This window comes from Garra rufa, chromosome 11, assembly GCF_049309525.1.
Source record: "Garra rufa chromosome 11, GarRuf1.0, whole genome shotgun sequence".
Classification (NCBI taxonomy): Eukaryota; Metazoa; Chordata; class Actinopteri; order Cypriniformes; family Cyprinidae; genus Garra; species Garra rufa.
In genome coordinates this window covers 27,755,618-27,783,097 of record NC_133371.1, presented here as the reverse complement: position 1 = coordinate 27,783,097, position 27,480 = coordinate 27,755,618, and the positions used below count along the sequence as shown (strand labels likewise).

Here is a 27,480-nt window from a genome sequence, read left to right as displayed (position 1 = left end):
TGTTTTTTTTTCAGGGGGGACAGCAGTTGGCACCAATTTTGTAGACTGGCTCATAAACAAAAACATTCGTTACATAATTGTAACACTTTATAAATAGCTTGAATGTGGACCATTTATGTAATCAATTTTTGTTCTAAAAGAACATATGTTTATTATTAGTAACTCACTTGCGTTACACAACTGATCACGTGATGTCAACGTTGCCGCTCCATGTAGCCTAAAATAAAACGACTAATTTTATCTCAGTGCACACTCTACTGGTATATCCCAAAAATGCGGCTCATTTCTTTGTGTAAAACGTTTAATTATTAAAAGTATATCGAGCGCACCTTTAACCCAAAGAACAGAGGGCAATGAAAGCCCTCCCTCATGTAGGAGGAGTGCTGAAGCGCTCATGTGATGAGATCTCATAGCCTACTGTAATGCTGCTAAGTTCCTCGCAGGGTACAAGATGAACAGGCTGATATTACCGGTTCTGTTTGCCATTCTCTATCAGGTGCATTCATTGCCATTGTACACTGAGGAAGGTAATTTTTAGACCAACTATTAACTTTAAGCTTTTTTCTTCCACGTAGCTACTGTGCGTGTGCCGCTGCGTTTTGTGTGTACTTTCGCTTTTGACTTCTTGCCGCTTACTGGCTTGAATACAAAAGCATAACAAGTTCACCATTCAGACTTAAAGTTGCCCATAGGCTATAGTTATAGTTATACAAACAGCATTTAAAATACATTTTGTAGACTTAATGATGAATGATGAATTTAAACATTATAAATGTACTTTGGAGAACGATTGTGTGCATTAAAAAAACAAATGCAAATGTTTATTTGTTACAGATGAGTACCTTTTCAAATCATGGATGTCTCAGGTAAGAATAAGTTAATTAAAAGAAGTCATGTCGCAACCCAAGGAAATTTAAGTCGGGACTAAAGGAAGGAAGTGAAAGTTAGAAAGAGAAAGGGAAGTAACTTTATTTATTCTTTTGAAATTTGCAGTATAACAAGAAATATGAGCTAAATGAATATTACCAGCGGCTACAGACATTCCTGGACAACAACAAAAAGATTGAGCGCCATAATGCAGGAAACCACAAGTTTTCAAGTATGACTGATATGAAGTCTTTGTTTTAAAACTGTTATAAAAAGGATGTTTAAAAAAACTAATTTCATTTCTATTCACAGTGGGACTGAATCAGTTTTCAGACATGACCTTTGCTGAATTTAAGAAGTCCTACCTCCTGACAGAACCTCAGGTATTAGTTTTTACCAGCCTTTTGTGATCAATGAGGAAATAGGAAAGTACCGCAATTCATAAACATTTTACAATCTAACAGAACTGCTCGGCCACTAGAGGGAATCATGTGAGCAGTAATGGGCCTTATCCTGATACAATTGACTGGAGAACGAAAGGACACTATGTAACTGATGTCAAGAACCAGGTAGCTTGTTTATTAATCCTCTATTGTACTTATAATGTTTCATTTTTTAAGTAAACAGTGCTGATGCTTAATCAACAACACTATTTCAGGGAGCTTGCGGTAGCTGCTGGACTTTTTCCACCACAGGCTGTCTAGAGTCTGTCACTGCTATTGCCACAGGAAAACTCCTACAACTAGTATGTAAATGTTGCTTTTAGTTTACCAATGACAGTGAACATTCATCATTAAGCCGGGCGTACACTGTACGATTTTTGCACCTTTTTGCCACGATTTTTCACTCGTGCGAGAATTTCTTGGATCGGGCCGATTTTCAGCTGACTCGTGCGTCTCACATCGTGTAGTATACACAGGGTAACGAGAAGCGATTACCCTCTCACGATCGACAATCGTATGGTCGGATGAAAATCAAACTGGTTTGAAATTCTGGTCGGCCCTCCTGAGTGTATCGCACCGTTGAAGCAATGCTACGAGCGTCTACGACCCGATTACCCCAAAACTCTGGCACTGCGCCTGTGCAAACACGAAAGTGAAAGTGAAGGAAGTAGTGATGGGAAGTTCGGATCATTTTACCGACTCGGACCTTTGAGTCTCGGCGCTCCGCACACGCACTGCGCATAGGGCACCAAGTGCCTGGGGGGGGGGGGGGTTATTTACTAGTTATTTACTAGTTATTTACTAGTATAAATAACAAATAAAATATGTCTAAAGCATGTTGATATACAAAAGCAATATAAAGGTAATATAGGCCTAGACCAAATTAGCGGAGAAAAGGTGATCTCCTGTGCGGCCCTCTCCCCAGTCTCCCTCTGGTGCCCCCCTTCCCCACCAGTGATGCGCGTGTTGATCCAAAATGAGCGGTTACCCGCGGTTACGAGTAATCCAAAAATATTTCTAATGATTTTCGGTCACGGTCGGTCGGGTCGTTGGAAATAAAGATGCCACTTTGTAATTCATATTGTACTGGACACAATTTTCTTTGAAATACACAGACCTACACTTTATTGAATAAATGCTGAGGCGGAACAAAATGCCCGATTTCCAACACGTTGAACTGAGCTTTACCATTGTACCATTTTATAGGCTACTTTTAAACGCATACAGCTCAGTAATGTCAGTTTTATGTATTTTTTTGAGAGGGGTGGGATTATTGTTAGGAAAGTCGGGTTAGAGACGCAGACGCACAATTCGATTAGACTGTATAAACACATGCTGCATCTTAATTCAAAAGAAAATGATATTCCTAATAAATGTCCCAAATATTTATGTCCAATGCTTCTCTTTCTTTTTGGAATTATTAGACACATTAATTTCGTAATTATAAAATTTCTAGCACTTTTTTTGAACGTTTATTCAAGTAATAGTATATATATTATCTCAAATATATGCTTGTTTAAAACCAGGGATTAAACACGAAATCAAAGGGTATTTTTCTATACACTTCCAGAGAGCGAAACGGACAAAATTAAACATTACTTAATAAATTCAAAGCACTATAAATTCGTTTAATACAACCATTAATATATATATATAAAATAATATTATTTTGTCATATTTGTGATTCCTGAATATAAATATGAAAACTTTGTTTTGAAGTGCATTCGTTATGTTTGTATAAGAAAATTCGTTAACCTAGCCTATTAAGTTGATTTAATATTCTTGATCATTTTTAGAAAAAGTTAAAAGTTAAGAAAAAAGGAATTAGCTTGTAGTCTATATATATATATATATATAGATAGATAGATGTAGGGCTATAGGCTAATCTTAACTTTTATTACACTGTAGATCGAAATAAAATGTTGGATTTGTGCTTAGGGCACCCAAATGGCTAGCGCCGGCCCTGGTCTCGTTCAGCAAAATGAATGAATCTTTTTACGAGTAATTTCGTTCATTTTAACAAAAAATATAATTCAAATGTTACCTGTTACTTCCCTAACACATCTACTGCTTACACAAACGTTGATCACACTTCAAACAAAACAAAACTATAATGCTATAAGAAACAGAAAATATTAAATCATTGTTTGCCTGGGTCTTTAGTCTAGAGCCCTGCATTTGAGCACGAGCCCGTCGGGGCCCGACTTTTTTTTGCCCCTAGGACCGGGCTTCGGGCCAATTTTCACGTCATAACTTGCACACATATCGGGCTTCGGGCCTGCTTTAGAAAAAAAACTTAAAAAAAAAAAAAAAAAAAGTTTAATGAGATTTCATGCGTGCGTCCCCGGAAGCGCCAGTGATGTCTCGCGCATAGTAGAGTATGAGCGGAGCGCGGAGTGGAGCGGTGTGATTTTGAATGGAGGAAGGAGCGGATTTTTTTAAAAGTCAGAGCGTCATGGTTTTCACTCTCTTCAAGAGCGCTCCACCACCGCTGTTTAGCTTGATAGAGATGGATCACTCAAATCAGAAATAATGTGATCTGTAGGTAAAATAACTGACGAAAACGTATTATTTTCATTACAAACTTTGCACTGGATAAAGCAGCAATACTCTTTTAATGCTGACAATTATTAGCTGTGGTCGGAACAAATATTGCACACTATGTTTGAAACTCTCCTGTTATTTTATTTTATTATATTTTATGAACAGGACTGTTACATTTCAAACATACTTAATTTTTTTTTTTTTTTGACGCGGAGCGTGTTTCTGATATCAGTAAGCGAGGAGTGGAGCTGGATTATTAAATGCAAGGAGTGCAGGGGAAATTGTTGCCGCTCCACTGTGCTCACATACCGCATAGAGATTTTCAGCCACGTGGTAAAGTTGTGTTTTTGAAGTTTTCTATATTATTATGTATTCTTTATATATTTGTTCAATATTCGTTTACTTTACCACTGCGACTTTGTATGTTCCGGTTTTGCGCAGCAGAACTGCCTGCCCTGTTCGAAATCCCTTTGTTTTGAGATGGTGATAATAAACTTTAAATCTAACATTTTGCTATATTGATGTTTGTTTTATATCTGTGAATTGCATTGTAGACTAGTCAAGTGTTGATTTGATATATAGGTTAAATTGAGTAAACACACTGTGGACAACATACCGCTTGGATATCGATGTCACTTAAAAAACTTACATTTAAAAAACAAACAAAAAAACAAACAAACAAAAAACTCCAAACTTTTCTCTAAATTGTTCTGATAAAAAAAAAAAACGAAACGAAAAAACATAAACTTTCTATCAAATACGAAATCTGGTCTATTTTGGCTGTAACAGTATAAGCTGTTTGGCGGAGAAAAAAGACGAGCGTTTTCGCTTCCTTTTGGAGCTTTCTGCACACAAAGTTGCACAAATAGCCAAGTAAGCGCTTTTCGCTCTGGTGACCCTCATCATTCCTTGTTGTCAGCATCCTACTTCCCTGTTTTTGTTGTTGTTGTTCTTCTTCTTCTGTTTCAAGTCCGACGTGCGATATTGGACGCACAGTGTGAGCAGTAAGATCGCATAAGAGCATCGGGTCGTACAGTGTGAGAACATAAATCGTGAGCTGCGAACTTTTACACCCTGCGATTCTGTCGTGCAGTTTGAGCTAGAGCCAAGAGCAACGATTGATAATATCGCACAGTGTATCCCAGGCTTTAGATATTAATATAAGTTATTAAAGTCTTATTATTTAATATTTGTAATGAATATACCACTAATTCTCTAAAACAGCACAGTAGTAATAAAAATATCACTATAATATATATAAAACACCAGGTTATTTTGTCTAACCTCTTCCTAACATGCACTGTTTTACAGGCAGAGCAGCAGCTTGTAGATTGTGCAGGTGCTTTTGACAATCATGGCTGCAATGGGTGAGTTAGATTTAGATAAAATTTATCTTGGCTTATTTTATGGTCTTAGGAGTGGAGTCTTGACTGTAAAATACTTTTACTTCTGTCACATGATTTTTAGTGGCCTCCCAAGTCATGCTTTTGAGTACATCATGTACAACAAAGGTCTTATGACAGAACAAGATTACCCCTATACGGCTGTAGTAAGTATTTTACAGTTTTAAAGTGTCACTTCACGCAAAAATGAAAATTCTGTATTTAATTACTCACCCACATGTCGTTCCAGACCTGTAAGACCTTTGTTTATCTTTAGAACACAAATTAAGTTATTTTTTATAAAATCAGAGAGCTTTTTGACCCTGCATTTAAGGCCCAGAAAGGTACCAAAAACATAGACAAAATAGTCCATGTGTCATCAGTGGTTCAACCGTAATTTTATGAAGCTATGAGAATACGTTTTGCACATTGAAGACTGACACAGAATAGAAGAAATTGTTGAATAAGTTGGTGTTGTTTTTTTCATTGTGCACAAAAAGTATTCTCATAGCTTTATAACATTACATTTGAACCACTGATGTCACATGGACTATTTTAATGATGTCCTTACTACCTTTCTGGGCCTTAAACATGTCAGTTGCATTGCTGTCTATCTGAAAGTTCTCGGATTTCATCAAAACATATATAAATTTGTATTCTGAAGATGAACAAAGGTCTTACGAGTTTGGAATGACATCTGGGTGAGTAATTAATCACAGAATTTTAATATTTGGGTGAAATATTCCTTTAATTATTGTTTTCATGAGTTTGTTTATAAAGTGGTGATGTTTGTTCATACTGTACTTGCTTGTAGCAAGGTAATTGTAGATTCAAACCAGAGCTGGCTGCTGCCTTTGTAAAGGACGTTGTAAACATTACAAAGGTAAGTGATGGTCTGTGTACAAATATAAATAAAACTTCATGTCTTCACATTCTAACTGTAAATTTCCTGTTATTAGTATGATGAACTGGGCATGGTGGATGCTGTGGCCAGGTTGAACCCTGTCAGCTTTGCATATGAGGTGACATCTGATTTCATGCACTACAGAGATGGAGTATATACCAGGTTAGGATGAAATATATATATATATACACTACCAGTCATAAGTTTTTGAACGGTAAAATTTGTAATGTTTTTTAAGTAATTATCTTCTGCTCACCAAGCCTGCGTTTATTTGATCCAAAATACAGCAAAAGCAGTAATATTGTAAAATATTTTTACTATTTAAAATAATGGTTTTCTATTTGAAAAAAGTTAATTTAATTAAAAAGTAATTTATTCCTGTGATCAAAGCTGGATTTTCAGCATGATTACTCCAGTCTTCAGTGTCACATGATTCTTTAGAAGTCATTATAATATGCTGATTTGCTGTTCAAGAAACATTCTTCTGTTTTTATTATCAATATTTAAAACAATTGAGTGCATTTTTTTCAGGATTCTTAGATGAATAAATGTTCTTGAGCAGCAAATCAAGGATTATGTGACACTGAAGGCTGGAGTAACGATGCTAAAAATTCAGTTTTAAAATCACAGGAATAAATTACATTTTTAAATATATTCAGATAAAAATAACGTTATTTTAAATAGTAAAAATATGTACTTTGGATCAAATAAATGCAGGCTTGGTGAGCAGAAGAGACTTCTTTAAAAAAACATTCAAAATCTTACTGTTCAAAAACTTTTGACTGGTAGTGTATACATTTGCTTTTATACTGGATTGTGACAGTTCATGACAATTTCTGTAATGTTATGACTGTATTTTATAGCACCCAGTGTCACAACACTACTGACAAGGTGAACCATGCAGTGCTTGCTGTGGGCTATGCTGAGCAGAATGGAACTCCATACTGGATAGTGAAGAACTCCTGGGGAACCAGCTGGGGAATTAACGGGTCTGTTTGCACAATTTTCTCAAATGTTGTGCTACTGTAGGGTTAAAAAACACAGTAGCGATTATATATGAAACTTAACAATTATTAATTGCATTAATAACAATAAATGCAATGTTTTTCCCATACAGGTATTTCTACATTGAGAGGGGGAAGAACATGTGTGGACTTGCTGCGTGTTCATCCTATCCTTTACCTTTAGTGTAAATAACTGAAAGTGATTTCCTTACACCATGAAAAGGGAGACAAGTTATTACATTTTACTCTCACATATAATCATTTTATGCACAATGGACAATACCTTCATTGATGAGTCGTAGTAGTCTATACTTGCTGTCAGTAAATAAGTTAAATACTTATTTAACTTTACAATAAAAGAATGATTCACATTCATTTAAAACATTCAGTGACACTCCATTATATATGTTCAGTGCTGAAGCTGTCTACAATTAAGATTTTGTAATGTTCATGTTTGCAACCAAAATTATTGTACTGAAATAAATGTTTTCTCAGGGATTTGTTTGTGTGTGTGAGTGTGTATGAGCTTAAAGACTTCAAAAACAAAAATAAAACCTGCAAAGGACACTTGCTGGAGTACTTGTGTTTAAAATTTACTGTATTAAAATGAACTATGCTGCCTTTTAATTATATACTGTGAGACGGAATACAGTTGAAGATTCTGCAAGGTGAAGTTTACATACACCTTGCAGAATCTGCAAAATGTAAATGATTTTACCAAAATTAGAGGGTTCATACAAAATGCATGTTATTTTTAATTTAGTACTGAAGCATAAGTGAGCTTTGAACCTTCTGTAATAGTTGCATATGAGTCCCTCAGTTAACCACAGTGTGAAAAGATGGATCTCAAAATCATCCAGTCATTGTTGGAAAGGGTTCAAATACACAAAAATGTTGAAAAACCAAAGAATTTGGGACCTGAAGGATTTTTCGAACGAACAGTGGACAGCTTAACTGTTCAGGACAAACAAGGGACTCAAGAACAACTATCACTAAAAATAAAAATAAAAAACAGCTGTGGATCATTCAGGTAAGAACACAGTATTAAGAATCAAGTGTATGTAAACTTTTGAACTGGGTCATTTTTGTAAATTCAGCTATTTTCTCTTGTGGACTGTATGTACATGTCTTCTATGTGAAATATCATATTCCTGTTATTACTAAATTAAAAAAAACATGAATTTTGTATGATCTCCTTATTTTGGTCAAATAATTAACATTTTTTTGCAGATTCTGCAAGGTTTGTGTAAACATTTGACTTCAGCTATTCCTAGCTAAAATAGAATATGTAAAAAAAAAAAAAAAAGTGCAATTCCACAGCAAACCAGTATGTGGAGAACTAAATCCACAACAAATGTTTGAGAGGAAGCAGTTATTTGTGTACTTACTAGTGTACGCTGAGACACGATTAAAATTCCACTCAACAAAAGAGACAATGTAGGAATAGAAAAAAGATAAAAATGCTGCTGGTGTAAAACTTAAAATGCAAAAAAAAAAAAAATTATATATATATGGTTACAAACAAACAGCCGCGTAGGGGAAGTGACGCAACTGGCAGCTGTCCAATCAGAGCGCGAGCTACGAATACGCGGTAAGCGCGAGATTTCAGCGGTGTTGTGGTTTTGTTGTGTGGCGCATGTATATAATATCAGAAAATATTCTTTTGTGTTCTGTGGCGGTAATTGTAAACGTATTTAGTATGCCTTCGTCTTTTCTTTGGTTTTAATGTTTACACGACGGCAGAAAGATAGCTAAACTTTGCGTTGTGGGTGTTTCTGTGCTAAACCGAGGGTTGTAATGTGTCATTTATGCTAACGGAGCATGTCTCGTTTCATTTTTGTGTTTGTTTGTTTGCGGAGTTGATTAAATGCCATATACATGAACTTTGGAGGATTTATTTTTAATATTAAATGCACAAACAATGCCGAGTCTTCCTCAAAACAACCTAAAGGAGCAACTGGAACGACACAATGCTGCACAGAACAAGCTGTCACTGCTAAAACCGAAGCCTGGGTAAGAACATCATTATATATTCTTAGATGGATAGAAGCAGTCAGCTAGATAGATAGATATATTTAAGTAAACAATAAAAAGTCAGGAATGAGAGCATAGATAGATAGATAAATAAATAGAGTAAAAGCAGTCAGATGATAGATAGATAGATAGATAGATAGATAGATAGATAGATAGATAGATTTAAGCACACAATAAAAAATCAGGAATGAGAGTCTAGATAGATTTATAGATGGATAGAGTAAAAGCAGTCAGATGCTAGATAGATAGATTTAAGTACACAATAAAAAGTCAGGAATGAGAGCCTAGATAGATAGAGTAAAAGCAGTCAGATGCTAGATAGATAGATAGATAGATAGATAGATAGATTTAAGCACACAATAAAAAATCAGGAATGAGAGGATAGATAGATAGATAGATAGATAGATAGATAGATAGATAGATAGATAGATAGATGGATAGAGTAAAAGCAGTCAGATGCTAGATAGATAGATTTAAGCACACAATATAAAAGTCAGGAATGAGAGCTTACAAAGATGATAGATAGATAGATAGATAGATAGATAGATAGATAGATAGATAGATAGATAGATAGACAGACAGATGAAAGTGAATTGACCATATCAACATGCCTAATGTCTAAAAGTTGTGTTTAACCTCTTTAATTTCTCTGTTCAGGGGATTTTGCTTCAAAAAGAAGTCTTCATCATCAGGCATCTCCACAGTGAAAGTTCCCCAAAAGGTAACTTGTGCAAATGTCTTAACAAACAGGAGTGTCAATGTTCCCCGCAGCTGTGAAGTAACCAAAACTCCTGTGACGTTTTCGCACAAGCCTGAGAGAGCAGCACCGAAAGTCAACTTCTTCACAGCACCCAGCAAACCGAAGACAATTACTGTTAATCCATTAGCCAACCCGTTTGCTTTGAACAAAACACCTCCTGTCCAGTCTACCATTAAGAAGTTGCTCAAATCTGCAGCTTTACCTAAGGATCAAACTGTGGGTGAACCTAAGCGTGACATCTCTCAACTCTCGTTCAGCGAATGGGATGATTTGGATGATTTTGAAACCCCAGTCAAGGCAAAAGCAGTGTCCCCAGTTACAGGGACATCTACAAAAAAGCTAAGTGTATCGGACCAGAACACATCCCAGAGTTCCTCTTGTGCTAAGGGTGATGAGACTACATTAAATGGAGATTCACAGGTTACAGAAACCATAACTGCCTCAAAGGACGCCCTGTCAGCTGCTAATAGTGTCAGCACAGAGCCTGCTGAAAGAGAGCCAGAGGACTCGCCCATTAAAAAGACTAAAAGACATAAATCAGTCCAGCAACGGGCATTACCGAGTGACACTGAAGATGAGATCATCGACTGCATTTCACCAGAGAAAAGCCAAAAGGACATCAAGTGTGTGACAAGTCAGTGATAATTTTTTTTCACCTGTTAAAGAAAAAATTGATATGTTTAGATACTAATATAAAGCTCACAAATAATAATGCACAGTATTTGAATTGCAGTTGCTGAAGAAGAGCAGTGGGCTGAGACAAACATCATAGACATTGATGAGAGTGAGAAAGGCAACTTTTATGAAGATTATGAGGATTTCATCCCTCCATCCCCTGTTCCTGAGGAGACGAGTCCCTTTGACTCGGAAAACAAGAAAAGGTAACATCGTTTTTTTGCTGGCAGATGATAAGTGCAAGTTATTTCATTTGAAGTTTATTTTTGAAAACTTTGTTTTATAGTTCATCTGACCCTGTTACTCGTGTTGACGACAAAGTTACACCTCATGAGTCGGCCTCAAGCTTGCCAGCATCCTTGGGTGAACCTGCTAAAGAATTAAAAGTTACCACTCATGCAGGTTTGAACTTTTTGGTACTTAACCATTTGAAGTATAACAGTACTCTCCAAAATAGTGGCACCATTGGTAAATGTGAGTAAAGGTGGCTGTAAAAAATAAATCTGGATTGTTTATCCATTTGATCTTTGATTAAATAAAACAAAAACAAAATTTTAACCTGTCATTGAGGTAAAACAATTGAAAGTGGGAGAAAATTTTATTATGAAATGAATGTTTTTCTTTAGCTTGCATTGGCCACAATTATTGGCACCCAATTGTCACAACGTCCTTTTCCCAAGATAACAGCTCAGAGTTTTCTCCTATAAGTTTGGAGACCAGATACAGAATCTCTCCAGATCTATCAGATTCCCAGCTTTTCTTTTCAGTTCACCCCACTCTTTTTCTATAGAGTTCAAGTCAGGGAACTGAGACTGTCATGGCAGCTTCATTTTGTTCTCAGTGACATGTTTTTGCATTGATTTTGATGGGGTTTTTTGGATCATTGTCCTGATGGAAGATCCAACTACGGCCCATTGTAAGATTTCTAACAGAAGCAGTCAGGTTTTGATTTTTTTTATCTGTTGGTATTTGATAGAATCCATGATGTCAAGTTGTCCAGGGCTATTTTCTAACAGTCACTTTCTAAGCTCAACAGTTTTGTTCTGCACATCAGAACTACAGTAAAGTTTAAAGTTTTTGAACAGCAAGATTTTTAAAGTTTTTAAAAAGAAGTCTCTTCTGCTCACCAAGCCTGCATTTATTTGATCCAGAGTAAAGCAAATAAGATTACAATTTTAAATATATTTTCTCTATTTGAAATAACTGCTTTCTGTTTAAATATATTTGAAAGTGTAATTTATTTCTGTGATCAAAGTTAAATTATAGAAAGTAATACTTTAATTTAGCAAGGATGCTTTAAATTGGTTTAAAGTAATGATAAATAATCAGTTACAAAATATTTATTTTTCAGAGAAGTGATGTTCTAAACTTTCTATTCATCAAAGAAACTTGAACAAAAAATTCTACTTGCCTGTTTTCAGTAGCTTTTTTTTGAGCAGCAAATCAGAATATTAGAATGATTTCTGAAGGATCATGTGACTGGAGTAATTATGGTAAAAATTCAGCTTTGAAATCACAGGAATAAATTACATTTTAAAATATATTAAAATAGAAAACAGTTATTTTAAATAGAATATTTCAAAATGTTACTGTTTTTGCTATACTTTGGATCTAATAAATGCAAGCTTGGAGAGCAAAAGAGAGTTCTTTAAAAAACAACACATTTTATAGTTCAAAAACTTTTGATTGGTAGTATATATTGTGTTTTACTCCTTGTGATGGATGATTAAGGGAATTTGGCCTTTGTGCTCTTCTAATCCTGTGGAACAGAAAGTCATGGCTGAAAAATTTTCATGTCACCCTGTGAATATGAATGGGAACAGAGATATTTTACTTATAAGAATTTCTAGGGGTGCCAATAATTGTGGCTAACGTGCATTAGATAAAAATATTTATTTCATAATGTGAGTGCCACCCCCCTCACACACTTAAATTGTTTTACTTGAAAGGTTAGAATTTTATTTATTTATTTATTTTTTAATGAAAAATCAAAAAGATAAGATCATGTTGACCAGGGTTGCCCATATTAGTGAATGCCACTGTATAAAATGTACTGTGTACTGTGTCTAATGTGCATGTATTTGTGTTTTAGGATCTGATGATGCTCTCTTTACTATTATGGAGTCTATTTGTCGTCTAGTGGACACTATTCCAGAGCATGAGCTCATAGCGCTGACCTGCGGCACAGAGCTGTTACTGCAGAGAGCACACAGGTAAAGCAGTAAAGATATACTTTCACTGGGTAAATTAAAAATATATATTTTGGATAATCTGCTATTACTCTTTTTTTTTTTCATAAAATTTTGCTTTTAAATAATAAAGAAATAATTCCACCAAAATTTAAAATTCTGTCATTAATTACTCCTCCTTATGTCGTTCTAAACGCGTAAGACCTTTGTTCATCTTCAGAACACAAATATTTTTGATGAAATCTGAGAACTTTCTGACAGCAATGTAACTGAAATGTTCCCAAACCCAAAGGACAATGTTAAAATAGTCCATATTACTATATTAGCATTTGATGCCATTACTGCTTGTTACAGTATAACTAATAACTCTCCATTATACTGTTTCTCTGTCTTTATCACAGGAAAAGGATTCTTGCAAATGGTGCACCATCTAGAACACCACAGTTAAACCCAGCAGCAACTCCATATTCTAGTCTGCTAAACAGACAAGGATTTGGAGTCACACCCTCTAGTCTAACATCTATGACCCCAGTGACATTAGCAAAGGGAGAGGCTGTCAAAACAGGCTTTCCATTTCGCAAATCCACTGCCTCTGTCATGTCTTTGGGAAATGACACTGTATTTGATGACTCTGACTGCATCATCAGTGGGGTTGAAACCCCTGGTGGGTCCTGGAATCCTAACAGCACAGCAAAAACAGCAACTAGTAGGGACGTCTTAAACAGGTCAAGTCCACCTTTAAGCAAATCTGAGTCCAAAACGGATAAGTGCTACTCAAGTTTGTCCTTCAATGAGTCAAACAATCAGACTGTGGATGGGGATCAAATTGACATGTTTTATTCCCCCAAAAGAGTAGATTCAAGCAGGAGAAATGCTGAGAGCAGTGTTATAACCACCACGGCAGTTCCCAGCAGTTCTCGAGCAGACATAGAGCCAGTTGATGACTTCCTTGTCGATGACTTTGATATCGATGATTTTGATGAGACTGATATTCCAGATTATTTTGAAGAACCTCCGAGCGTCTTAGCATCAAGAGACAGCTCTGGTGCAAAAACGCCATCGGTGCGGGAGGGAGGGCCTTCAAAACCTTTGGAGAGAAAGACGGCAACACCACCAGCAATAAAACCTACCAAACCATGCGACCCTGGTAAGTTTGAGTAATGTAATATCCCTTACAATTTAGTTCATGGGATGATAAGCATTTATCTGGTAACAGTGTATGTCTTGTTCTGCAGAGCCTGTGTACAGAAACCCAGCTCATGACCGCTTCAGAGGTTTCATCTTTCCTCACAGCCCTGAAATGATGAAGATCTTTCATAAGAAGTTTGGGCTACATCAGTTCCGCTTCAATCAGCTGGAGGCTATTAATGCCGCACTGTTGGGAGAAGACACGTTTGTACTGATGCCTACAGGTTTGTTACAAGTATTATAGCAGCATGAGTCATTATATGACTCATTGCTTGTTTATTTTGATGTTAGACTAGACATCCCAGCTCACTATGTCTTTGCTACACCTGCAGCATGTCTGGCTGCATAATTTTATGCATGTTTTATATACATTGATAGATATAGTTTTCATGAACTAGTGATCAGCCAGTGTCATTTTTTTCAGTGGTCAATACAAATATTTGATTAATATCAATATCTGGTCTTTGGCTAGTGGTGCGAATTCAATTTCAGCAAATAATTTGTAATTAAAAATGTACAAATATTTTGGTCAATGCCTGTAATCTTAAAATACAGAAAGTATAAAAGTATAAAGTATATCAGACTCTGCTATGAGCTATTCGAGTATTCTTTTTTTCTTTAACATATAAGCATATAATAAATGATAACTGAGGGATATATATAATATTATATAAACATTTCTTAAAAGCCTGTTGTATTATATTCGATACATTAAATTAACTTTTTTTTTTCAGTGTTAATCTTAAAAAAATGAAGTTGTTTTATTACATTTACACTACCAGTCAAGATTTTTAATGTTTTTTAAAGAAGTCTTTTCTGCTTACCAAGCCTGCATTTATTTGATCCAAAGTACAGCAAAAACAGTATAATTTTGAAATATTTTTACTATTTAAAATGACTGTTTTCTATTTGATTATATTTTAAAATGTAATTCATTCCTGTGATTTCAAAGCTGGATTTTTAGCATTATTATTCCAGTCACACAATCCTTCAGAAATCATTCTAATATTTTGAGTTGCTGCTTAAAAACATTATGATGTTGAAAACAGCTGAGTAGAATTTTTCAGGTTTCTGAATAGAAAGTTCAGAAGAACAGCATTTATTTGAAATATAAATCTTTTGTAACATTATAAATATCTTTATCATCACCTTTGATCAATTTAAAGCATCCTTGCTAAATAAAAGTATTAATTTCTATAATTTCTTTCCAAAACATGACTCCATGGTATAGTGTATAATGTTACAAAAGCTTTTTTATTTCAGATAAATGCTGATCTTTGCATCTTTCTATTCATCAAAGAATCCTGAAATGTGATTCTTTTAAATATTGATAATTGATAATAACAAGTTTCTTGTGTGATTTCTGAAGGATCATGTGACACTGAAGACTTGAGTAATGATGATGAAAATTTAGCTTTGATTCACATACAAGTAAATTACATTTTAAAATATATTCAAATATAAAGCATTTATTTTAAATAGTAAACATTTCACAATATTACTGCTTTTGCTGTATTTTGGATCAAATAAATGCAGGCTCTTCTGCTCACCAAAAACTGTTGACTGGTAGTGTACTTTGTAAAATAATAAACATTTCACAACAAAAAGACACATGTAGCATGATGTAAAGGTGGCGATTATAGCAGGCTTTATAGGGTTGTTAATATATAGGACATAAGTTTTGATCATTTTGACATTTAAAACAATGTTCTGTACCTTTTCATTTTGTTTTTAGTGTTTTTCTTTCTCTGTTAATATACCAGTATTTTTATTAATGTCACATTGTAACATATCAACCCCTTTATAGGTGGTGGTAAAAGTCTCTGCTATCAGCTTCCTGCTTGTATCTCTGCTGGGGTGACTATAGTCATATCTCCTCTACGGTCTCTCATAGTTGACCAGGTTCAAAAGCTCACTACATTAGATGTAAGTCTTTATTTTCCTTATGCATAATAATTATCATCTTAACATGATCAAAACAGTTGTTTAGTAAGCAATTTTTTTTGTTGTTGCAGATCTGTGCAACTAGTTTGTCAGGAGACAAAACAGATACTGAGGCTGGGCGGATCTATATGCAGCTATCTAGGAAGGATCCCCCCATCAAGCTGCTTTATGCCACTCCTGAGAAGGTGGGTTTCAATCAGACAAGTGTATTGCAAGTTTGCATGCACATCTATAACAGTATTTATACGTGTTGTTTTTTTGTACTCAGGTGTGTGCAAGTGGACGGATGATTGGTGCTCTTCAGAATCTGTATGAACGGGGTCTGCTGGCTCGCATTGTCATTGATGAGGCCCATTGCGTCAGCCAGGTAAACTTCTGAGAGACTGAAAATTGTACAGTGTAACAAGAACAGTCAATACATCTTTTTACAAAATTGAAAAGTTTTGGCACAATTGTAGTACAATCCATAAAAACATTGTCAAATACATCTGTTTCTCCCTCAGTGGGGTCATGACTTCAGGCCAGACTACAAGCGATTACATGAGCTCAGGCGGATGTTTCCCAATGTTCCTATAATGGCACTGACGGCCACGGCCACTCCTAGAGTTCAGAAAGACATTCTTAACCAGCTGTCAATGACCCGTCCTCAGGTGTAAGTTTTCTTGCGTGCAATTCACATTGTTTCTGCCACTTGATGTTTTTGTATTCGTGAAAACATAACATTCTGATTAATGTCACTCTCACATTTATTGTAATATGGGTGCTAAATTATTTTGAACCTCATCTTCCTTCAGAAATGCAAAGTAACTTTTTTACATTTTAATGAAAAGTTTGTGATTCTGGTTGAGGAGGATGCATTAAATTGATCAAAAGTGACAGCAAAGACATTTATAATGTTACAAAAGATTTCCATTTCAAATAAATGCTGTTTAAAAATCTTACAACCCTAAGTCTTTGAAATTGTGTATTTGATATTCTAACTTTGATTCTCTGTTCATTCTCAGCTGTTAAATCTATAGGTATAAATATACACTCCTGTTCAACAGTTTGGGATCAGTAATATTTTTAATGTTGTGTTTTTTTTTTTTTTTTTGAAGTATTCTCTGATTATGCACATCAGAATAGCATTTACTTGATCGAAAATATAGAAAAAAAGTAATGTAAAGTAAGCTTTAGAATATAATTTATTTCTGTGGTTTTAAAGCTGAATTTTCAGCATCATTGCTCCAGTCTTCAGTGTCACATGATCATTCAGAAATCATTCCAATATTCTGATTTATCATCAATGTTGGAAATAGTTGTGCTGCTTAATATTTTTTTGGAACCTGTGATTATTTTTTTTAGGTTTCTTTGAAAAAAAAGTTATTTAGCATTTAACTTTCTTTTCTAACAATATAAGTCTTTACTATCACTTTATCAATTTAACATATCCTTGCTGAATAAAAGTATTAATTTCTTTTAAAGACTGAAAGAAAGAAAGTTTAAAAGTTTTATTCATCAAAGAATCCTGAAAAAAGTATCACAGTTTCTAAAAAAAAAATATTAAGCAGCACAACTTCCAGGAATGATGATTAATCAGCATATTAGAATGATTTCTGAAGGATAATTTGACACTGAAGACTGGAGTAATGATGCTGAAAATTCAGTTTTGCATCACAGGAAAGTATATTGAAATTGGAAACCACTATTTTAAAGTGCAATAATATTTCACAATATATTAGTTTTTTCTGTATTTTGTAATCAAATAAATGCAGCCTTAATGAGCAGAAAAGTCTTCTTTAAAAAAAAAAAAAACATTAAAGTGTAAATGTGTTAGTCATATTAAAATGATACTTTTTTTCATAGATTCACTATGAGCTTCAACAGGCACAATCTCAAATATTCAGTCCTGCCAAAAAGACCCAAGAAGGTTGATGAAGAATGCATTCAGTGGATCAAGAAATATTACCCACGTGAGTGTTGTCCAGATTGAGTCAGTCTTTTGCAATAATAATTTCTCACCACAGCATGAAGACCCTATAAATCATGTTGACCGTGTGTGTAGGTGACTCTGGGATTGTGTACTGCTTGTCTCGTAATGACTGCGACACTCTGGCTGACAGTCTTCAGAGGGCTGGGATCGCAGCGCTGGCATATCACGCTGGCCTGAGTGACAGCGACAGGGAATATGTCCAGAATAAATGGATCAACCAGGACGGCTGCCAGGTGAGGCAAAATTACTATAAAACATGGACCATGCATTTTTATTTTTTTCCAGCTTTTTATGTTTAACCATTCATCTTTCATTTTTAGGTTATGTGTGCCACCATTGCATTTGGCATGGGAATCGATAAGCCTGATGTGCGCTATGTGATCCATGCCAGTTTGCCCAAGTCGGTGGAGGGTTATTACCAGGAGTCAGGCAGAGCTGGTCGAGATGGAGAGATTTCCCACTGCGTCCTCTTCTATGCCTACAGTGATGTTATCCGCATCAAGAGACTCATTGCCAGTATGTACTGTAGGATTTTTGTTTATTCCGGTAATAAAGCTAGAATATATTGGTGCGTTAACATTAAACAGTCCCTTAGCACGTTAAATGAGATCTATTATGCCCCTTTTTACAAGATGTAATATAAGTCTCTGATGTCCCCAGAATTTGTTTCTGACGTTTTGGCTCAAAATACCCCCACAGATCATTTATTATATAATTTTGAAAATGCCTATTTTGAGTGAAAGCAGAAACATGTTTTAATGCATGTCTCTTTACATGCAACTGAGCTGCTGCTTTCTGCCCCCTTTTTCAGAATATGGCTGTGCCTTTACAGCTCGTACCTCAGATATTCTGCCATAAAACATCTGTTTGGTTTAATTATCACGTGTATTGCACTAAAATCATGTGTTTTAAAGCCACATCAGTTTAAACTTCTGATCAACTGTTTTCTGAGAGCACACAGAAAGCGGCTGTCGCACGTTATGCGAGTACTAAACTAAGTTCTTTCATGTCTTATTGCGCTTAAACTGTCAAATACACAGGTTTATTAAAAAAAAAAAAACACAGGAGTTACAAAAACAGTCAGTTATGTCTGTGAAGGTAAACGGCTGGGAAAGATATTGCATGTTTACAGAGTTTGTACAGGGTGCTTATAGTGCTTGAAGTACTTGAATTTGCCTTTTTGAAATTTAAGGCCTGAAAACCTCTTGAAAATTTGTATATTTCTGAAGAGGTACTTAAAAAGTAAAATTATTGAATGACAATGTATCTATTAAATAAGTGTTTGATTTTTTTATTATTATTTTTTTTAAATAAGCTCATATCTTCACGCAAAATTTACTCAAATTTTTGCCTCTTTCAGTTAATGTCATAAAACTGTCAAGCTAAACTAGTAGTACTGACAGTAGTCGTGTAAACATGGCTGAAGATGCAAAAAGAGAAACGGATCCAAATCATTTGAATCATTTAAGCTGGAGCTGCTCCGATTGATTCAAACTTGTGACTTTTAATTTCAAGCGAATTTACTAGCAAAAACCAGATTAAAATAAACGAGTCATTCATTTTTGAATTTCGACATTGCTTGTAATAGTTTTACAAACCATTGCATTGCAACATGATTCATTGTTTTGAAGCGCTCCAATCGGATCGCGTATCAGAAAATGATTTCCTTTAGATCGGGCGTATCGCGATTCATTTGATTTGGATCAGGTCTTTGGAACGTGTTTGCGAGTCATTTGACTTCGATTGGAACTTCGCGTGTCGCAAAACATTTGATTCAGATCAGGACTTCAAAGCTGGATTGTGAATAATTTAATTCAGATCAGGACTTTTTTTTTTTTTCTTAAACTAGAACCCTGTGTTAATATTAGATCTGTGTGGCAGCAGTGTAATATGCAGTAAATAAATTAATAAATCTCCTCTGAGGCTGGGACTCCAAAAAGTGTTCTGTGCTCATCAATGACAGAACAGTTAGCATGCTTTGCTCGAACTTTTGCCATGGCGTTAGAACCAGTACACCGTTGTCGCTTGCAAAACAATGGCGGTGCCGTGGGTGGAAACGTGCAGATTAAGGGGCGGTAATATTATAATAAAATCCCCTTTCTACATCATTGAGGGAGCAAAATCTGACACTTTCAGTTTTAAACATGTTTGCAGAGAAAAGCTGGGTTGTCCTTTTTCACATTTTCTAGGTTGGTAGATGCACTGGGGACCTGTTTATAGCACTTAAACACTGAAAAAATCTGATTTTTGTGTTATGTCCCCTTTTAAAATAATGAAACTGACTAAGATATAGAAATAAAACAGAACTAAATTTAAATGTTGCATTTGTTATTCAATGAAATTACATGTTTTAAAGTGCCCTACACAAAATCATGTTCAAAACATGCATATGGGATACTAAAATCCAGACACTGTTATACAGTCACAGTTAACCTGTCTGTGTGAGCGTGGCCTACATAACGGTTAATATAATTGCAGTGGATAAAGATGGCAACCAGCAATCCAAAGCCACCCACATCAACAACCTGCACAGCATGGTGCATTTCTGTGAGAATGTAGCCGAGTGCAGGAGGATCCAGTTGCTGGCTTACTTCGGCGAGCACACGTTTAATACAAGCTTCTGTAAAGAGCATCCTGAGGTCATCTGTGACAATTGTGCCAGGCCACACGTAAGTCCATCATCGAATCGTTTCATTCTTCATTCTTTACAACGTACATTATGTAAATGTAATGCATAATAATAAGCTGTATAATTGTACACAGCGGTTGCTTGAAATTGGATCTAGTTTGCTTGTGAAACAAGTTAATTGTTACTTGCTTTGACTAATCATTTACTGTACAACGTAGTAGTGCCATTTTATGTTAATTACGTTAATGCTTGTCTCCAGAAATATAAATCAAGAAATGTCACCGATGACGTGAAGAAGATTGTGAAGTTTGTACAGGAGAACTGCGAGAAGGTTGGAAACCGATACGGCAAATCCGCCCAGCAGAACAGGCTAACTCTTAACATGCTGGTCGAAATATTTCTGGGTAAGAAGCCTAGCGGGATTTGACTGTCATAAATGATAGTGTGAATATTACTATGAATATCCTTTGCCTCATCCAGTGCTTGAGATTTAATGCCTGTCAGGATGGCTGCTCAAGACCTCAATAAGAATATCTCTGTGCGGCAGGCTCCAAAAGTGCTCGGATCCAGTCCGGGATGTTCGGGGTAGGAGGAGCATATTCCAAACACAATGCTGAGAGGCTTTTTAAGAAGCTGGTGCTTGATAGTGTTCTGATGGAGGACCTATACATCACTAACAATGGGCAGGCAGTGGCCTATATCTCTGCTGGGCCTAAAGCCATGAGTGTACTGGGTGGCTACATGCAAGTGAGACTCTTAATATATTATTCTCTCCTGTGACACCATTTATAGTCAATACCAGTGTTTTATGCTCTATTCAATATATGTTTGCAGGTTGAGTTTGTTGAGACGGAGAGTGCGTCCAGCATCAGGAAGCACAAAGCCTCTGTGATCGAGAGCGTTTCTAAGAGAGAGGAGATGGTTAAAAAGTGTCTGCAGGAACTCAATGACCTGTGCAAGAAGCTGGGCAAAATCTTCGGCATCCATTACTACAACATTTTTTCCACAGCCACACTCAAAAAGATTGCTGGTTAGCAAATTTACATTACATATCGTGTATACACGCATATATACACTACCAGTGTAAGATTTTTAATGTTTTTTTTAAGAGAAGTCTTTTCAGCTCAAGCCTGCTTTTATTTGATCCAAAGTATAGCAAAAACAGTTAAGTTTTGAAATAGTTTTGCTATAACTGTTTTCTATTTGAATATATTTTAAAATGTAATTTATTCCTGTGATTTCAAAGCTGAATTTTTAGCATCATTACTCCAGTCCCATGATCACTCAGAAATCATTTTAATATTGTGATTTGCTGCAGCATTTATCTGAAATGGAAATCTTTTGTAACATTATAAATCACTTTTGATAAAAAATTTAATTAATTTCTATATTAATTTATACTGACTCCAAGAGTTTAAATGGTATTGTGCATAATGTTACAAAAGCTTTTTTATTTTCAGATAAATCTTTAGATCTTTCGATCCTTTAAAGAATCCTGAAAAATGTACCCAACTGTTTTAAATATTGATCATAATAATAAAAATAAAAATAGTTTCTTGAACAGCAAATCAGCATATTAAAATGATTTCTGAATTACTAATTATGCTAATTAGCTTTGACCACAGGAATAAATTACATTTTAAAATATATTCAAATAGAACATTATTTTAAATAGTAAAAACATTTCACAATTTTACTGTTTTTGCTATACTTTAGATCAAATAAATGCAGGCTTGGTGAGCAGAAGAGACTTCTTTAAAACAAACATTAAAAATCTTGGCTGGTAGTGTATGTATATAAAAAATTTTTTAAATGTAAAATTCTATCACTTGTTAAAAAAAAAATTATAGCCTATGCATTTAAGTTTATAAGATTTAAAAAAAACAAAGGGGAAGGAAGGTGTAAATTAATCATTTAACTAATTAAGGCTACTTTATGCTGTCATTTAGTATATGAATTGTGCTAATTTAACAGAAGTTACTTAACTCCTTTTTTTCCCGAAGCAGCTTTACATAATGTGTTACGGGGATGAAACACCTCATTAAGTTAAAGCAATTAATTCCCTTCTTTTGACAGCCCCATGTGCTCTGTGTTAATGTATTGTGATGTATTTCTGTGCAGAAACTCTCTCATCTGATCCGGAGGTTTTGCTGCAGATTGATGGTGTGACTGAAGACAAGCTGGAGAAGTATGGAGCTGAGTTTATTGAACTGCTGCAGAAGTACTCAGAGTGGCAGCTGCCTGGTGAGGGTTTGACGGCACACCTTCATATAGATTGTTGGTTTTCCTGATACATTAAATAATCGATAACACTTTAGTATAGGGACCAATTCTCACTATTAACTAGTTTCTTAATAGCATGCCTATTATTATCATATTGGCTGTTTATTAGTATGATAAAGCACGTATTTTGCATAACCATATTCTAAATCCCTAATTCTACCCAATACCTAAATTTAACAGCTTAACCTTACTATTGATAAGCAGCAAATTAGGAGTTTGAGGCAAAAGTCGTAGTTAACGGTTTGTTAATAGCGAGAAATGGATGTTAAGAAAAAGTTTGACCGAATAATCTTACATTACAGTCATCTTTTTTAGCCTGGACCTTGCTTTAGAGACTAGTATCCTTAAAGGCAAACCACAAATTTAGAAATCCAAATATGCATCTATAAGATGTGGTGACATTTACCACAAACAAAATGCAGTCGGTCATGCAAATTCACCACTTTGACCAACAGAAAGCTGCTTGTTTTGAAAGTGACATTTTATTTTGAACTGTACTTCATACATTGCTGTACTATAGACAGTGGACTTTTTTTGGCTGAAATATTATGTGACTATAACTTCAGGGTGTAGAACATTTAAAATACTAAAGAGATTCTCTTATTTTATTAGCTGTTCAAAATTAAGTTCAAAATACATTAAGGATTAGTTCACTCCTGAATTGAAATTTCCTGATCATTTATTCACCCCCATGTCGTCCAATATGTCTTTCACTAGCTCTGTGATGCACATCTACAACATTACGTAATCACATTAGAAAGGTCACATGTGGTTAGTTCTTCATCTGTGTTCTTTGTTTAAAAAGATAGGGTCTTAATTTCTCCTCCAACTTCTAAATTGTCCAACATTGTTTTAGCTTTTTTTTTTTTTTGTAAAAAGTGTTTGACTTTCATTGCACGTTCGCATTGTAAACACTGGGTTGACGTGACTTTTCCAGCGTGATTATGTAATGAAGTCGAGTTGGTGTAAGACGAGCCTTTGTGGTTAAAATATATCATCTTTTTTTTTTTTTAAGAAAATTACCAATCGTTTCACTAGACAAGACCCTTATTTCTTGGCTGAGATCATGTAGAGCCCTTTAAAGCTGCACTGATACTGCAATTTGGACCTTTAACCCACTGATCCTCATTAAAGTCCACTATATGGAGAAAAATCCTGGAATGTTTTCTTCAAAAACTTCTTTTCAACTTAAGAAAGAAGGACATGAACATCTTGGATGACAGTTTTAATTTTGGAGTGAACTAATCCTTTTATATAATATTACGACTTAAGCTGAGGCACTTATAAGAAACTAGACTACAGTTTTGACTTGGCTAGCTCTACCTATAAACTTTGTAAAACCGATCATGTTTCATTTAGCTCAAAACAGCAACCTATAAAGCTCTTGAAATGAATAGCTGAATAGCTAATGTTCTCACACTTTCTCTGCAGCTGAGGTGCAGACAGAGAGTTCAGGATGGATTGACACAACAAGAGGCCATCAAAATGAGGAATATGATGATGAGGAGGATGAAGGGGACACCACATCAACATATTTCAGGAGCTCCTCTGGACGAGGAGCGAAAAGAAAGCAAGGGTCTTACTCCAGAAAACCCAAAAGAAGAAAAGGCGCCAGTGGCCAAAACTCCTTCTCCAAAGGGTCAGTATGTTACAGCAGAGGCTTTGTTGCATTGTGCACACTTCATATCGGCTATATGAAACCAAATGAACTCTTCCTCTCCATCCTTATTGTAGTGGATACAACAATAACTGGTCTTCATCACGAGGAGGAAGAGGTGGAGGTGGATACAGGGGTGGTAGTCGAAGTGCAGGCAGAGGTTCCAGGCCTGCTCCATCAGTTCCAGCAGCGAAGAGGCCCGGCTTCATGGCTTTACCCGCCCCGCAGACCGCAGCTCGTCCATTCCTCAAACCAACATACTCTCACCTCTAGAATTAGAATACTTCTTCTGGTAATGTCAATTAATTTGACTTTGTGAATATTTAGAATCTGTATAGAAATTTTATACACTTTTTAATAAATATATTTTGTGGTGTATATTAGTTTAAATTTGTGATTTTTATACAACAATTGAAGCACGGGGGTATACTGTATATTTCAGAACAAATGTTTGTAGAAAAAAATATATCTGAAAAAACCTAAATCTAAATTTATTATTAATAAATAAAGGACATTTAAAATAAAATTTTGTGCTATCACTCTACCGCTTACATATGGAAGCCTGTTTCCGCCACTGAATAAAATATTTTTTTATTGTTACTCTTTCTCTCACTATTCTAACCTTTTTTTTTCTCAGAATTGTGTGATACAAACTTGCAAGAAATGAAGTCAGGATTGCAAGACGATTAACTTGCAATTCTGACTTTATTTCTTGCAAATGCGAGTTTATATCTCACAATTGTGACTCTTTTACAATTCAGACTTTTTTTTCTCGTTATTGAGAGGAAAAAGTCAGATTTAAAGATATAAACTCAGCCTTTTTTTCTCAGAACTGTGATAAAGTCAGGACTGTGAGAACTTGCTGATTTTTTTTTTCTTCTCGCAAAAGCGAGTGTATATCATAATTCTGACTTTGTTTCTCAATTGATAAACTCGATTGTGAGAAATAAAGTCAGAATTGTGAGAAAAACTTAGAATTGTGAGATATAAACTTGCATTTGTGAGAAATCAAGTCAGAATTTCGACTGACTTTTTTTGTAGAATTGAGATTCTGACTTTATAACGAGCAGTTGCGAGTTAAGTCTGAATAGTGAGCTAAATTCATTATTCTGAGCACATGTCTTTTCCCCCTCAGAATTCAACTCGCAATTGTGAGTTTATATCTCTATAATTGCGAGGAAAAAGTCAGAATTGCCCGATATTTCTGACTTTTTTTTTCTTGTAAAAATGAGTTTATATGTCACAATTCCGACTTTATTTCTTAGAATTGTGAGATATAAGCTTGTAATTGTGAGAAATTAAGTCGGAATTGTTAGAAAAAATTCTAAATTATGAGATATAAACTCACATTTCTGAGAAATAAATTCAGAATGGCCAGATACAAACTCATAATTCTGACTTTTTTTCTTGTGACTTGAGAATTGTAACAAACTCATTTGCGAGAAAAAGTCAGGATTGCAAGAACTTTGTCACAATTCTGACTTTGTTTCTCTGAATTAATATAAACTCAATTGCAAGAATTAAATTCAGGATTGCTAGACGCTAACTTTATTTCTTGCAATGAAGAGTTTATATCTCACAATTCTAAGAAAAAAGAGTCAGAATTGTGGGATATAAACTCAATTGCGAGAAATAAAGTCAGGAATGAGAGGAAAAACTCGCAAAAAAAAAAAAGTTCCTCACAAAAGCGAGTTTATATCTCAGTTCTGACTTTATAACTTGAAAACTGGAAGTTTATATCATGCAATTCTGACTTTTGCAAGGAAAAAAGTCAGAATTGTGAGAGAAAAAGTCGTCATTTACCCTTTTTTTTCAGTGGCAGAAAAGGGCTTTTTTTTTTTAAAGGCATTCATTTTTTGAAAATATTTGACAGGAAATTCTACAGTGAAGCAGAGATTCCATTTTATTATAAAGGAAATGTTTATTAGTCTAATTCCTTTAATAAAATTAGAAAACCATCTGATTAATTCCTACATACAGCAGTTTTGCACTGTGAACTATAAACCACAAGATATCTCAAACTCTTTTGAATGTTTATTTCAAGTTTGAATATTTCCATGGCACCAGTTACAAGGGACTATCAGTGAAACAATTTCTGTATACCATTTTCATGGAAGGTTTCCTACAGTACAAAGATGGTTTTGGAATGAATCTGACTTAACAGGAACTGCATTTGGCACATAAATTGTGTATATAGTTCAAATATTCATATATTAAGGAACCGAACAGCAACCTTCAGTCCCAAATAGAAAAGATGCAGATTACAAAAAACACGCCCACAGATGGACATCTATGCATAAACAAATGTGCATGTATATGCATATCTGTTGAGAGGGCTGGCAAAGTGACAAAAGCACAGTACAGTAAATGAAGCGTGTTGCCACCACTGATCTTTACAGGATCTCAGCGCCATAGTAAATCTTAAAGCTACGGTTCAGGTGAAGTCAGATTTTACCAAATCATTTGGGAATTTGGATGCAAGCATGTAAGGAGCAGTTCATTCTAATGATGATGAGATTTAAAGTCCCTGGTAGAGTATTTAGCAGAACTTACTTGGAATGCAGTCCAAATCTGTTAAAGATCAGCAGCCACTCAATTCGATTTCACAGCTGTAGCCAACAATACCAGATCTTGAACATTTAAAATCACCAATTTTAATAGCTTTGCTTGAAGCTGTAACATTGTTCATGCTGTCAAGGTATATTTGTAGCTAGTGAAGTGCTTTATCTGCAGTGTACAGTAAAGTCTACTTTTTATAAGTGTCATGGCAAGTGTCCAACTTGCATTATACTTACACTTGCATACTAAGAAGCATAAAAATACTTCTGTACAAAGTTCACAGAGGGACCTTGTGAAATAACCCAGTTAGTTGATTACACAAATGAGCCAATTTAGCTGACAATTAACAGAACCCTTGCATTCATCACAGTCAAACCTGGCCATTCCGTACAGTACAAGAAAATTATCTAGAGACGAAAGTATGAAGTAGAAGCTCGCAAGGACAG

The 27,480-nt window shown here is 35.1% G+C and overlaps 2 protein-coding genes across 2 annotated transcripts; both read left to right on the top strand.

Annotated features, from left to right (window-relative positions):
- Positions 1-378: 378 nt before the first annotated feature.
- ctsh (cathepsin H) lies at positions 379-7,711 on the top strand. Its single transcript, XM_073850311.1, has 12 exons — positions 379-527; positions 835-866; positions 994-1,099; positions 1,180-1,250; positions 1,332-1,436; positions 1,526-1,612; positions 5,166-5,221; positions 5,322-5,403; positions 6,051-6,119; positions 6,196-6,302; positions 7,004-7,129; positions 7,258-7,711. Exons 1-12 carry the CDS (start codon positions 452-454, stop codon positions 7,331-7,333), a joined length of 993 nt encoding a protein of 330 aa, XP_073706412.1. The 5' UTR covers positions 379-451; the 3' UTR covers positions 7,334-7,711.
- Positions 7,712-9,065: 1,354 nt separating this feature from the next.
- On the top strand, positions 9,066-24,830 carry LOC141345295 (recQ-like DNA helicase BLM). Its single transcript, XM_073850163.1, has 21 exons — positions 9,066-9,157; positions 9,836-10,572; positions 10,672-10,819; positions 10,900-11,015; positions 12,706-12,826; positions 13,204-13,949; positions 14,038-14,214; positions 15,798-15,916; positions 16,006-16,119; positions 16,203-16,301; positions 16,438-16,586; positions 17,780-17,886; positions 17,979-18,139; positions 18,227-18,422; positions 20,385-20,575; positions 20,795-20,939; positions 21,083-21,282; positions 21,370-21,565; positions 22,657-22,779; positions 24,250-24,457; positions 24,553-24,830. Exons 1-21 carry the CDS (start codon positions 9,066-9,068, stop codon positions 24,746-24,748), a joined length of 4,341 nt encoding a protein of 1,446 aa, XP_073706264.1. The 3' UTR covers positions 24,749-24,830.
- The last annotated feature ends 2,650 nt before the right edge of the window (positions 24,831-27,480 follow it).